General features: G+C 39.3%; 1 protein-coding gene across 2 annotated transcripts in view; it reads left to right on the forward strand.

Moving 5' to 3' along the window:
- The window catches only part of msra (methionine sulfoxide reductase A), a 61,337-nt gene extending 50,242 nt beyond the window's left edge, over positions 1 to 11,095 (forward strand). For both annotated transcript variants that reach the window (XM_005948429.3, XM_005948428.3), the window contains exon 6: positions 10,329 to 11,095. In XM_005948429.3, the coding sequence (XP_005948491.1) occupies positions 10,329 to 10,499 (171 nt within the window). In that variant the 3' untranslated portion in view covers positions 10,500 to 11,095. The remainder of the gene's footprint in view (positions 1 to 10,328) is intronic.
- The last annotated feature ends 1,845 nt before the right edge of the window (positions 11,096 to 12,940 follow it).

The following is a 12,940-nucleotide window of genomic DNA, read 5'->3' on the forward strand; positions in this document are numbered from 1 at the left end:
GTGTGTGTGCAAGCAGTTGGCCTATAGCAAACAGACTCCATGCCAAACCATCTGGGTCTTAAATCTGTCCTCCACGAAAATCCCTTTAGTTGCAAAATAACGCACACACACGTATACATACACTGAAGGTTAGGTATTGGGTCTGCAGTCCTCCATATGTAATGTTTTACATAAAGCTGCAACAGTTTTAAGTTTAAGGATTCCCCTGCCAAAAATCAGGCTAAATTTGAATTATTTAGTGTCTTTTTCCCCCCTCCTCATTTTGAGATAGTAGATGCATCGTATTCCAGTGTTTACCTCTGTGCATTAAATTGGCACGCAATGGTACAGTGCTGTCTTTAAAATATTTATGAATTTATGCCCCCCCCCCACCAAAAAAAAAATCTTGTTAAAGTCTTTGTCTCTGCATCCACAGTGGCTGTGCATGCTCACGCCAACCGCCTACTTTTTCTCTCTTCTTTCAAACAAAGCGAGAATGCAAACTGCATCACAGCACTGAGGAATTTCCCAGGACGTGCCTTTCAGACACAAACTGAATGTTTATTGCCTTATTCTACACGTGCAAGTATAAAAAATGTAGAGGGGAGAGCAATGCGGAGATAAAGTTTAGGCCAGGACTGGTGATAAAGAGAGATGAGAGGGTTAAAAGAGAAGAAAGAGTCTGGTTAATTTGGTGTCAGGGTATTGACTACTTTCGCTTCGCCGCCTGGCTTGATTGTATTGTTCACACAGAGAGTGATTGGGGAATTTGGTGTGTATATATGTGTGTGTAAGGTACAACAGCACTGCAGTAAATTACCTTGCAGGCGGCTGGTGGTTGAAAGCATGAAAGGAGCCTCCCCTTTCTTTTCTTGCCTCCTACCCATCATTAGGGTGTGCACTGCGTCTAAAATGGCAGGTGGAAGTGGTGTGTGTGTGTGTGTGTGTGCCCGCGCACACTTGCATGCTCGCTTTATGTAATAATGTGTGCTCGGACTGTGGGTGCAAGCATGGGTGCTAAAGCAGTTTGTACTCATTGTTCTGGCACCTCTTTCTCTCTTGATGCACCTCTCTGGCTACATTTTCTTTTCATGAACATTCATATATCCACTTCTGAACACAAAATAGCTGTTTTTCCCTTTCCTATGTCCTTTTCTTTCCATTTCTTCTTTGTCTATGAAATCCCTTTCTAGTTCTTTTAACATGCCAGCTTCACCTTTTTTCATTCCTCTCTCTGTCTCATGGGTGCTTATCAGTGTTGTTCACGTTTTCCTGCTTTACCAGAGCAGTCAAGGTATTTGCATTCCAAATGAGCAATCTACTTCTCTGACATGCAAATTAATGGATGTGAATTATGCATTTATAGCAGGCTGCTAACAGCAGCAGGACCAGCACAAACAAATGCAATGAAACACAGTTAAAGATGCCACTACAGCAGCATAATGGAGAATGCAGCCATTTTGGGTATTACAGGTTTCCTCCTCGAGTTATTGTTAGCATGCATATTTTTGTCCAGTAACCAGTGTTTATTATCTCAGATGAAAGCTTGCCTTTTTGTGTGTGTGCGTGTTAAATAATCACAGTTGGCTTGAAAAGCGACTTTAAAAAAATTCAACCAGCAGATCATGAAAAGAACATCTCACAATGAGTCATGATAGAAGGTTACTTAGAAGGAGATTTAGGTCTTTATGAGGTTTATCTTCCTCTCATGGAGCACAAAAAGGATATCGTCCATGGTTTACGTGAAGTGTGCAGGAAGCAGGACATGTTGACCTCATCCTCATCTGATGGTGATTGCTTTGTCTAACCAGAGCCATTCTAGGAGAGCCATTACACTTCCATTAATCCCATTTGGGGTTCAGCAGGGGGTGCTATAGAGCTATAGAGCCCGTGCTCAATGAGTAGGAGTAAATGGAGCTAAATGGCTAAAGTAATTATTTACATGTTTCTACAGAAAACAGCCCATATTTTATTTGAGTTTTCATAATTACAATATAAGTGTTTCTGATTTGAAATAAAACAACCTCATGCCCATTTAGTTTTTCTTACAGTGAAGCCAGCTTTGCGTATAAAACACCAGCATTCTGCCTAATGCATGCTGATTGATCAGTTATGATATTTACAATTCCCTCAATAGCACCCATTTCCGAATGAAAACGAAAACAGATGTTCGAAGTGTAGTTAAACCACAACAGAAACTTCCGAGCTCGCATAAGAAACAGCTGGTTGTGGTGGTTGATGGTGACTTCTATCAGAGTTAGCGGCTGCTCGAAATTCTCCACAGATGCTCATTTCGTCATTCGTCATCTGAAACTGGCAGAAGTTGTAAAGTAGCTCATGGTGCCGTGCATCCTTAATATTCACTGTAAGGTGTTTTACTGTAATCAAAACCTGTAAAAAGTCTAAAAATGCAGCTGTCTGTTGCTTCATTTGTTGAAAACATGATGGACAATTCCAGAAGATGTTTTTAACATACATTCTTCAGTGGCTGATAAGGTCTGTTATCACAAAATTATATAAACATATAAATCTGTCAATGTTCACTCTGATAGTTTGATGATTCACTGTGCTGGAAATTGTACAAATTTCAAAAAGCTACTATGTTAATAAAGATTTGTCTTATCTTATCATTTTATATTTACTTAAAGATCAAGTCATTTCCCCCCATAATTCTCACTATTTCAGCTGACTACATTCCTACTCTGCTCATGGTAATGTGATATTACACACATAAGTGTTTCAATGTGATTCTAAAATGATTCAGATTGACATACAGCGCCTTCAGAAAATGTCTTGCGTAGTTCAGGGTTGCAGTGCATGTGTGGAAACAATTTTAATTTTAACAAAGCAGGCAAGAGGTAAACAGGAAGCCACACAGCCTTACAGGTAGCACTGATTAGACAGTTTGTCATCGAGCATCATTAAGACCTGATGTGGAGAAATGAAAATCTGGTTGTTGGCTTCAGGTTTCGTTGCACTTTAAAGCCCCTAATGTATTTGGTTTTGCAAATAACTCATACAGAAATGATTCATTGTGAGCTCTATTAGTATTACTTGACCCCACATAAACCACAGGTTATAATAATACCAGGGAGATGATGTAAAGCAGTTTGAGTGCAGAATTCAGACACAGCAGACTCCAGCTTTGACTGTTTTTGACTGTCTGGTTGTGACGTGCTGAAACTCATGGTTACCATGTTACCATGGTTACAAAAAGATTTCACATAAATATATGCATACATAAATATATACACACTTATTGATAAGATTGCATCGCAAACAGTTCAGATTCACCACAGAGATCACACGGGAGGATTGTCTTGTAACCCCATAGTTGATCCGCGCTTTCGCACAACAAACAGCGACTCTCCTTTTCAACTGGTCTCCATAGCAGAGTATGAGTGACAGCTCTTACACCAGCTCAGAAAAAGAGCCATAAGCACCATTGTTACCATGTGAGTTAAATGTGAACGCTAATTGTTTTGCAGTGTGTAGTGTATCACAGTGTCAGTACAAAAATCAAAATTAATAATATATAACATTAATATAACAACATCAACAAAAAGCAAGGACATGAACCAACTGGACCCCAGGGTGGTTTTCATTGTCTTGTTTCTCTTTGTGGTTCTTTAATGACGTTTGTTTGTTTTGTTGCACAGTGCTTTGTGACTACATGTCTTTGAAAAGCACCTTAAAAATGAACTTTCCAGACTTAGTTACCATTTAACTAAGTCTGGAAAGTAGCCGGCATCATGCTCCGTCTGTCACCCACCGTGTTTTCCTCCTGTTTCATGTAGTTTATCATGCCCACTCTGGGGGGCCGTGCTGCTGGCTGAGATATTGTCAAAGAGTATATTTGTATGGTAAAATATGGGAGAATTACTAAAACTTGACGCTTAAAAGTCATTTGCATCAATTCCATTCAACAGTTATCTGATTGCAAATTTCCTAATGTGTTCAAGAATGAATGAAACCTCAGGGGAAACGTGGTCGTGTTGTCCTTTTACATTTGTTCATCCCTTTTTCTATCACAGTAACTGTTAACGTTGTTATCTGTTATTTGTTGTGCTGTTCTGTTTGGGTTTCAGCAGGGATGCATTCATCATCCCCACATATATCAACACTTCTCTTTTTGAGCCACACATTTCTAATGAGGCGTTTGTTTACCTTCGGCAGTTGGATAAAGAATAAAAATGCTGTATATAAAGTGGGACACCTGGTCACCCTCGGCTGAAGCCAATTTTTCAGAGTTTCCGGTGTAGCCAGCAGATATCTGGGCCAAGATTTCCATTTCCACCCACTGGTCATTGTTTACAAATGCAGATAAATAGTTAAAAGCTAAATCATTGTCATTCAATAGCCAATAGTTGTCAGATGCATTTTGGCAAATGCCATCTGTCTTGTTCTCTAAACACAGATTGTTTGCCAGCAGTCGACCAAAGCCTGCTCAAAGGCAACTGGTCAATAGTACTTCCACTACAAACACAACCCTTAAAGCTTCTGGAACAAAACACTTGCCTCTTGCCTACAGATTCTGCATATTCATATACAGAATCATTTGTCCTGGCAACACTTTCCCAATCATTTAACAAAGGTCACGAAAGACGTCAGACTGTGATCGGTCAGCAGTCAGTCATGTCTCACGGCCAAGTCATGGTAAGAATTCCTGAAAAAAAATGTCAAAACCTAAAAAAAAATCGAATTTATGGAACTGTGAGCACACAGCTCCCTTTACAGATCACAATCAACTTCAAAATGTTCACACATAGTCCGCCCACTACACTCCCACAACCAATGGTCAATGCAAGTCACTCATGAATATTGATGTGCACATTGTTCCTGTGGAGAACAGAAGCAGTGTTAGAAACAAAACATAGTTTGAGAGGCTGATAGCTGCCAGAGCTTTTAATCCACTTGGTGTTTGTAATTCTACTGTAGGCGCCGAGATACAATCTCACACTCGGTAAGTAAAATAACAATTCCAAGATCTCCACTTGCTGATTCAAGGTAATTCCTTTATTTCTGAACGTGGCTGAGATTTAAAATCAGGATATTTGGGGTTACTGTAAAAGAACCAGACTTTCCCGAATCTGCAGCTTGATGCATCCATATATGTAAGTACAGGTGTGACAAAATATGGTTTTACTTGAGCCTGTCTTTCCCCACCAAGTATACTTGATAGCTTACTTAATATTATTCTTTTAGTCTTTTTTCCCCTTCTGTGTGAAAGAATAACACCATTCACGATTCATTTAGTAGTCTTATTTTGAAAGTTCTGATGCTGATAACACTTCCTTTCTGTTTTTTTTCTCTGCTGGCTGGTTCACTGGGCAGATTGCTCAGTTTTATTCAGCTGCTCTCCCAGAGAGGTTCTCGTCCTGCAGTCAGATGTACTCCAACTCCACCATCTGGGACTTCATCTGGCAATGGTAGTCCTTGTTCTGCTTTAGAGGTCTGCTCCAAACTGGAAGAACCGGGAGCAGGTGGAGATCTGGTTCATGCAGGGCAGAACAAGGACTACCAGTGCTTATTGCAGTTCAAGATGGTGGAGTTTGAGTTCGTATGAATGATAGGATAGAGAGGCAGCTAGTTATTTTGTCACAAATTACTTGGGAAATAAATGATTTTCAAAGGAGTCAATGAAAGCGTATTTTGGGGCATATACTGATGTAGAATCTATCCATAAAACTCTGGTTTCACTGACAGCAAATACTGATATTTTTAGTTTGTATCTCACCAGTTTAACTGACCAGAGCGACTGTGTCATGACTCCTTGTGGTGACTCTTATCACATGAGTGACAGTAATGTGAAGAAAACTGAACTAGCTTGCTGTAGAAAAGAAGAAAGTCACAGCAAGAAAATAAACTGGAGAGCATCAGACAGCAAACAGTCAGAGACAATCTGTCGATATCGTGTGGTGAATCCCACCCCTATATATCTTATGTTATGTTTGATATGACATAACTATAAACACTCAAAAGATAATTACAAGCTTCTAAAAATAAACCTGCCTACTGTACTTGTGAATCCAGCTCACCAGCCTGAATCACGAATGGCTGCAGCAGAAAAGAGAATCCCGTTCTGACTAACTGCTGCTGTGCTATACCTCCACCCTTCTTACTCAAATTAAATTGTGGTGTCAGTGCAGTCATGGTGGGGAATCTTCACAGGAAGCAATGAGTCAAACAGCAGTGAGCAAACTGCATTAAGAGCAGAACTTGCCGGCGTCACATCTTTTGTGTCTTTGTTTTTGTTTTGTTTTTTTGTTTTTTGCTATAAAAGCTGCTTAAACCCTCTGGGTATGTTTGCTGACATTTTCTTCAACAACTGCCGAGTGCTGACGTCAATGAAGTTAAAATGGTTTGCAAACAATTACCTCTCACTAAGTATTAGAGGCACCAATGTGTGAAATTGCAGCTTTAGTTTGATTGTTTTTGTACTAAAAATAAAGTGAGAACTTTTTAGTATTTCCCCAAAGAGTTCTTTGTGTTCAAACTGGAAGTGCAGTCCAAACAGGGGCTTCACATTATACCTATTTGCCATATCATCAAAGTAATCGACTGGTAGATGTCAGCGCACCAATAAATCCATTCAAACAGAAGCTGCTAGAAAGAATAGTCCTTAAGGACCTATTAAATGAACTATTGTGTTTTTCTTTATTTTCTCTCATATAAGAGATGTGATAAAAAAAAAAAAGTCATGACACTATGTCCATAAAATCATAAACCTTACCTGATTTGAATTTGGCTGATTTCACATTCAAAGTAATCTTGTGTCCAGGCAGATGCCTTTGCAGCTGCTATTTTTAAGCCAATCCCTTTCTGACCGCTTGCACAAACAAACCTGAAGGTCATGTGGTCGTGATGAGAGATCTCAAGCTGTAGAGTCTGTGAGCATGCTGGTTTTTCCAGCATTCATGGAATTGAATGCACCGTGAATGCATCCTGCAGGGAGAAACTTGAAAGGAGAAGTATTTTAATGCACATATACTGCCACGTAGTACATTAAATAGTAGACGCTTTTGTTTTGCTATACCAACACAATGTCTGCTTACCACCTGGACCTGGTTTTCATTTGGGTGTGATGGTGGGTTACTGAGTAGTACTGTTGCCTTCCAGCAAGAAGATTCCGAGTTTAAACCCTTATTTGGAAAGTTCAGTGTGGAATTTGCATGCTCTGCCTGTGCCTGTGTGGTGATTCCTCCCAAAGACATGCTTGTTGGGTATATTGGGATTCTAAACTCGCTGTTGATGTGGCCTAGAAAAGAGCTACACGAGTGCCAGTTTATCCCTGTTTTGCTTTTTCTTCCCGAAAATGAAAATCAAGTTGATGGACAACCTTTTTACTGAACCATATTCAAAAACATGGAACATGACTCCTACCAAGTGATATAAAACTGGCAGCTGCTTTGGAAATCATCCCGAAGAACCCTGTAAGACGGCCTTGGAGATAGCCATTAATTACTATCTGCAGTATTGCTTGTTTGTATGGTACTAACAGTATAAATTCCTGAGGGCTACCCGTCAGCAACCTACTAGATGGACACATGAATTTGAAAATTCCAGGTGACATCCCTTCACCTCATTCTTGAGTTATTGCATTCACAAATTTGGGTGTCCACACTTCCTGCCCACCCACCAGCCGGGTGACAACAATACCCCACCAGCCTTTTACAGCTAAGAGGTTAAAAATGTATGCAAATGTAATACACTTGGCAGTAAAGGGTCAAGGCTAATGAAAACCTACCCTCCTCATCTAAGCACATAAAAAGAGACGCATGACAAAATGTTAGAGGCTAGACTTCAATTTATCAAACACAAATGTCACTGGGAATTTCTTTGGGATGAGTTTTTTTTTCTAATTCCTGGTTTTAAAGGCCCAAACTAACCTGAATCAGAATAAATTGATGGCTTTCAGGAACTGTAACCCAATCATTTAAACCAATCTTGTACCATTACACTCTGGCTGTTGCTTGTCAAGGCCCAGTATCAATGAAACTGCATTCAGACCAGAGCAGAAGGACCCTGCTGTGCTTCAGGTCCAGGTCACCTATTTGAGGCCTTTGGGTCTTTGGCTAATGACAAAAACACTGCATGGGGGAATATAAGCAGGGAAGGACGATGGATGCAATCGCCAAGCTAAACACTGATGAAGCGTGTAGTTACATGATGTTGAATCAAAGTGCTTTATTTTCCAATAAGTATCAATATGTCTGTGAAGCTCATGGTAATTAAATAAGAAATATAATATTCAGTAAAAGGACTAGATGTTATATTAGCAATAAAACTATCAAGAGTAAAACATTTTACTGTCGCATTTTTTCATTGAATATCATTAATTACGAATGTCAGAAAATACAGATTTTTTAAAAGATTTGTGTTTTTATTTCACTGTGTTTATAACATTATCAAGTAGAAAAAGCCACATAAGCCATAAAATCACAGGATATGGAGCATATAATCAAACTGTGGATTATAGTATGTTTCCATTGGAGTAGCTGCTCAGAATGTTCTGAAGCACTGAGTGCCTAAATAATTAACCTCATTGTGTGGCTTTCAAATAAAATTTTAACCAAATAAACATGGAGGGAGTTTGACATAAATAAACCAAATCCAGCCTTCGTGAAGATCCCGAGTTGAACCATGAAAAATTGCTCTGTTTTATGATTATTTAGGTTAATTAGCATAAACCTAGTGCAGTGGCTACAGGGGCTCTGGGTTTGTATTCCTTTTAGCAGCTTTCATGTCAGGAAGAATAACAGCAGCTCTGCAGATAAAAGGCTAAACCTGTAAATGTTCTGCCAAATTTATGTCTCCCAACATCTACCGTAGGGTGCGATCCAATAAAAAGCCTCATGATGTCTGTGCACATGCTAAAAACACACACACATCCCTCCATCAGAAGCAAAAGTTTCATCGTCTTCATGCCTACCGTTTCTCTGTCTTTTATTTAACCCACACGCCATCTGGTTGAGTAATTTTTATCACAAGGAGGAGAGGGTGTCATCACCAAATGATTACACACTGAATGCGTGTGAGCGCATTGTCTGTTTTGTAGGTACCGCCCCACCTGGAGCTGAATAAACACATTCGAGAGAGACAAGATGCTAATAAGTACCTGCAGAAAACAACCTTGATAAGATGAGTTCTGCTCAAAATCAAATCATTCTTGCAGTTAAATTGGTTCGGTGCAGACTAACAAGAATATTTTTATTGATGAATGGTGGGAAACTCAGTCTCAGCATCTATCCCTCCTGAGTTTGAGGAACCTGATGACTCTAACTTATTTTATAAATCCAGTCGAATTTATTAGAGTCAGTGTGTGATTGTCACCATATCTGTTTTTGCTGAACTGAATTGTGTCTCTGGGGTAATGTACTGTATATGATTTGCACTGCTAATATGAGATTATTTCAGTGAATTTCAACCTTTTTGTTTCCATGTCACACAAAAGGGCAAACCAAAGTCTCTGAGTACACAAGTTTTCATATCTGCAGAAAATAATCTCTTGAGCAGCTAGAAAGATATGCTTTTTTGTTTGCATGGTCAGATAAGGGCACTCTTGAGCATTACAAACTTTTTTTTTCCTTTGCAGGATGTTCTCCGTCAACTCGTCTCTCTGCCTGTTGTTTGTCTTCACTGCTCTTTTGAAGAAGGCAAAGTTTCTTTCAGAAAGGACTTTTGGTTTCTAAGTTCCTCTTTAGCTCCCCTAGTATCACGTTAGTGTCGTTTAACGCCACCCAACAAAGGGTGCACCAAGTTTGAAGGCCGAGTTAACATCCCCAGTCTGTTTGAAGGAGTGTCAGTAAGAACATGATTTATAGATATACTATTTAAAATAAATTAACCAAAAAGTAATGAATTAAAGTAAGTGTTTGGGTCAGATAAAAGCTGCCTCAAGGTGGAAGATTTGGAAACCACTCAGTTGTACAAGTGGTTCCGTTTTGTCTGTTTAGCAGAATCATGCTAAAAGTTAAAGATTTAATATGACCGTGGGAGTCTGAGATTGCCTCAACTTAGCAGTGTTTAATTTTGGGGTCAGGCTAGATCTGAATCCAGCCATTTTTCGAAAGATTTTACACAACTGTGGCTAAATACTACATTTATTGTCATATCATCAAAAATACGGATTAACTTAAGATAATTTTTTAAAAAAAAAGAAAGAAAGAAAACCGGCAGAGATCACTTTGCTGTTTTCAAGAAACGATCACAAACTGATTTGGATCCATCAGTTTGGGCAGGATGTGGATTAGCCTTGGACTGCTCATATATTCATGTTTTTCATTTCATAATGACCTGTCCAGTAATTTGTGATTTTTTTCTTTTCTTTTTCCCCCTCTGTCTTTTAGGTACTAACACAGGCAGGTCACGGTTCCATCACCACAGAAATTGCTGAGGCCAAGCAGTTCTACTATGCTGAGGACTACCATCAACAGTACCTGAGCAAAAACCCCGATGGATACTGTGGACTGGGAGGCACAGGTGTCGCGTGTCCGATGGGAATCAAGACGAAGGCCTAGACAGCCAAAAACAGCGAGAAATATCTCTGATCTGTCTGCAAGGATGCCACAATGGATCGATTTGAAAGAGAATATTCACTAATGCAAAAAGTTTTGTGTTTCAGATGATTAAATTCCTACCATTTGACATATTTTATGGACTTTTTTTTTTTTTTACATCGGATTATAGTCCACATTTATCTGATGATTTTTTTTTAAGGATCAGTACCTGCCAGATGTCACCCTCTGACACAACATAAACTTTGAAAGCCAGTAAAGACTCTTCACAGTCTTTTGAAAAAATCTTTTGAAAAAGGTGTAGTCCAAAAAAGTTCTGCGACACATAATCGATGATGAAATGCTGAGTAATTTCATGCATCCTGAAAAGGTGGTGTTTAAAATGAAATCTTGTCAGAGAGCAGTGAAATCCTGCACAGCATTAAGAATTGTTAGTGTGTGGAGTGCTTTTTCACTGTAGTAGTTTGTTTAATCAGCTCTTATAATTTGCAACTGCTTTGGGAAAATTATACGTTTGTTGCTTAAGTTCCTTTAAAAACATATTTGAGAGTGGGCTGCTGTCTAAAGACTAAAAGGAATAAAACAGCTTGAGAACTTGCTGCGTCTGTTGTGTTTTATGACTTTTACACTGCCCCGTGTGTATACTACACATGCTTTTTTTTTTTTTTTCTAGATAAGAGTCATTCTTTACAGGTAAAGAAATCTCACCATTCCACAGCTGAAAGAAACTTAACAGGTCTGAACAACACAAACATATTACAGAGTGTCATCTTTTATTTAACAGAAATTAACCCAAGAATACAGGAGCGTGCTTCCATAGAAGCTAACAGGGTAAGTATTTGCTGCTAATTGTGAGCACCTCTATAAAAGCCAAAGCTTTGACAGTTTGCTGGTCGGGAGGATTCAGTTGTGTGTTAACACAATGCCACAGAAGATGGACATCAGTGACCTTAGAGAAGCGACTGTTGCTAACCATCAGTCTGAGAAGGGTTACAGTATAAGGTCATTTTCAAACAATTTAGTCGACCATTCTGCAGTGAGAAAGATTATTCATACTGTACGTGTAAAACTTTCAAGATAGTTGCCATTCTTGTCAGGAGTTGAGGTCAGAGAAACCCAAGAGCTACATCTCAGCAAACTCAGTTAAGGACGCTGAACTAGTACGGCTTGTTTGGAAGAGCTGCTATCAGAAAGTCTCTTCCCTCTCAAAAAAATAAAAATGCAGCAACACAGTTTAGGTTTCCAAAGCTGAATCTGAACAAACGACAAGACTTTGTCCTTTGGAAACAAATTGGAGATGTTTGGCCATAATGCGCAGTGCCACCAAACACAGCATACCAACACAAACACCCCACACCAACTGTCACAAGCGCAGTGGTGAAGGAAGGGCTGGTGATTTGGGCTTGTTTTGCTGCCACAGGATCTGTGCACCTTGCAGTGCTACATGAAGTCCTCTGTATACCAAAGTATTCTAGAGTCAAATATGTCTGCTAGCCAAAACTAAGTTGAAAGTAGGCCATGGAAGAGGACAGTGACTCCAAAAACACTGACAGATTTATAACAGAATGACTGAAAAAGAAAAGAATCAAGGTGTTGCAATGACCCACTTAAAGTCCAGACCTCAAACTGATTGAAATTCTATATCAGAACCTTAGAGTGTTGTGCATAAATTAATGCTTGTAAGCATCAACACATTAAAGCACTGTAAAGAATCATAGACCAAAATGTGTCCACAAGGATGTGCGGGACTGATAAAGTCATTCAGGACATTATTACTTAATTCCTGCTAAAGAATGATGGGGTGTACAGTACTTGCCTTTTTTACAATGCTTTTGCATTTTGTCTAAATTTTTGTTATACAAGTCCGGCTGCAATATGTGTTGCTATCTGAGGTTGCAATTAAATCCTTTTAGAACCTTATCAAAACCAGATGTATTGTCCAGTCACTTCGATGGATCCTGCAAAAAGAAAGAGAGAAACAAAGACAGTGTTTAATGTTACAGGTTCACACAGATTGGAGGATGTTTTCCACCACAAGTGCCTGACCTTCGTTTAATTAAAAAAAAACAAACAAAAACAAATTCTCACTTAAATGTGCAGCAACCTATAAGATACAAACAGCAGATATCATGCTTTTAAATGCATTGGAACACTTTGGTTTGCTCTTTTGTTTGGCTTGTGACTGCTGTGTTTCGGGTTTGGGATTATGGATGACCTCCTTACTCTGATCTTTGCCTGAAGCGATGTTGCAAACCGTGACTCGTCTGTCATCACTGTTAATCTCCAACCATTTGTGTTTGTACAGTGAATGTGTGTGTTTTGATGGTAAAGCTTGGACACAGACACACACACACACACACCAGCAGGAGGAGGAGGATGCATTTTGGTGCCAAGCCCTCCAAAACTTGGCATCACCATCACAAAGCAAAAGAGATGGAAGAGAT

Source organism: Haplochromis burtoni, unplaced genomic scaffold (genome assembly GCF_018398535.1).
Source record: "Haplochromis burtoni strain Fernald_Lab_line unplaced genomic scaffold, NCSU_Asbu1 Contig_93, whole genome shotgun sequence".
Lineage (NCBI taxonomy): Eukaryota > Metazoa > Chordata > Actinopteri > Cichliformes > Cichlidae > Haplochromis > Haplochromis burtoni.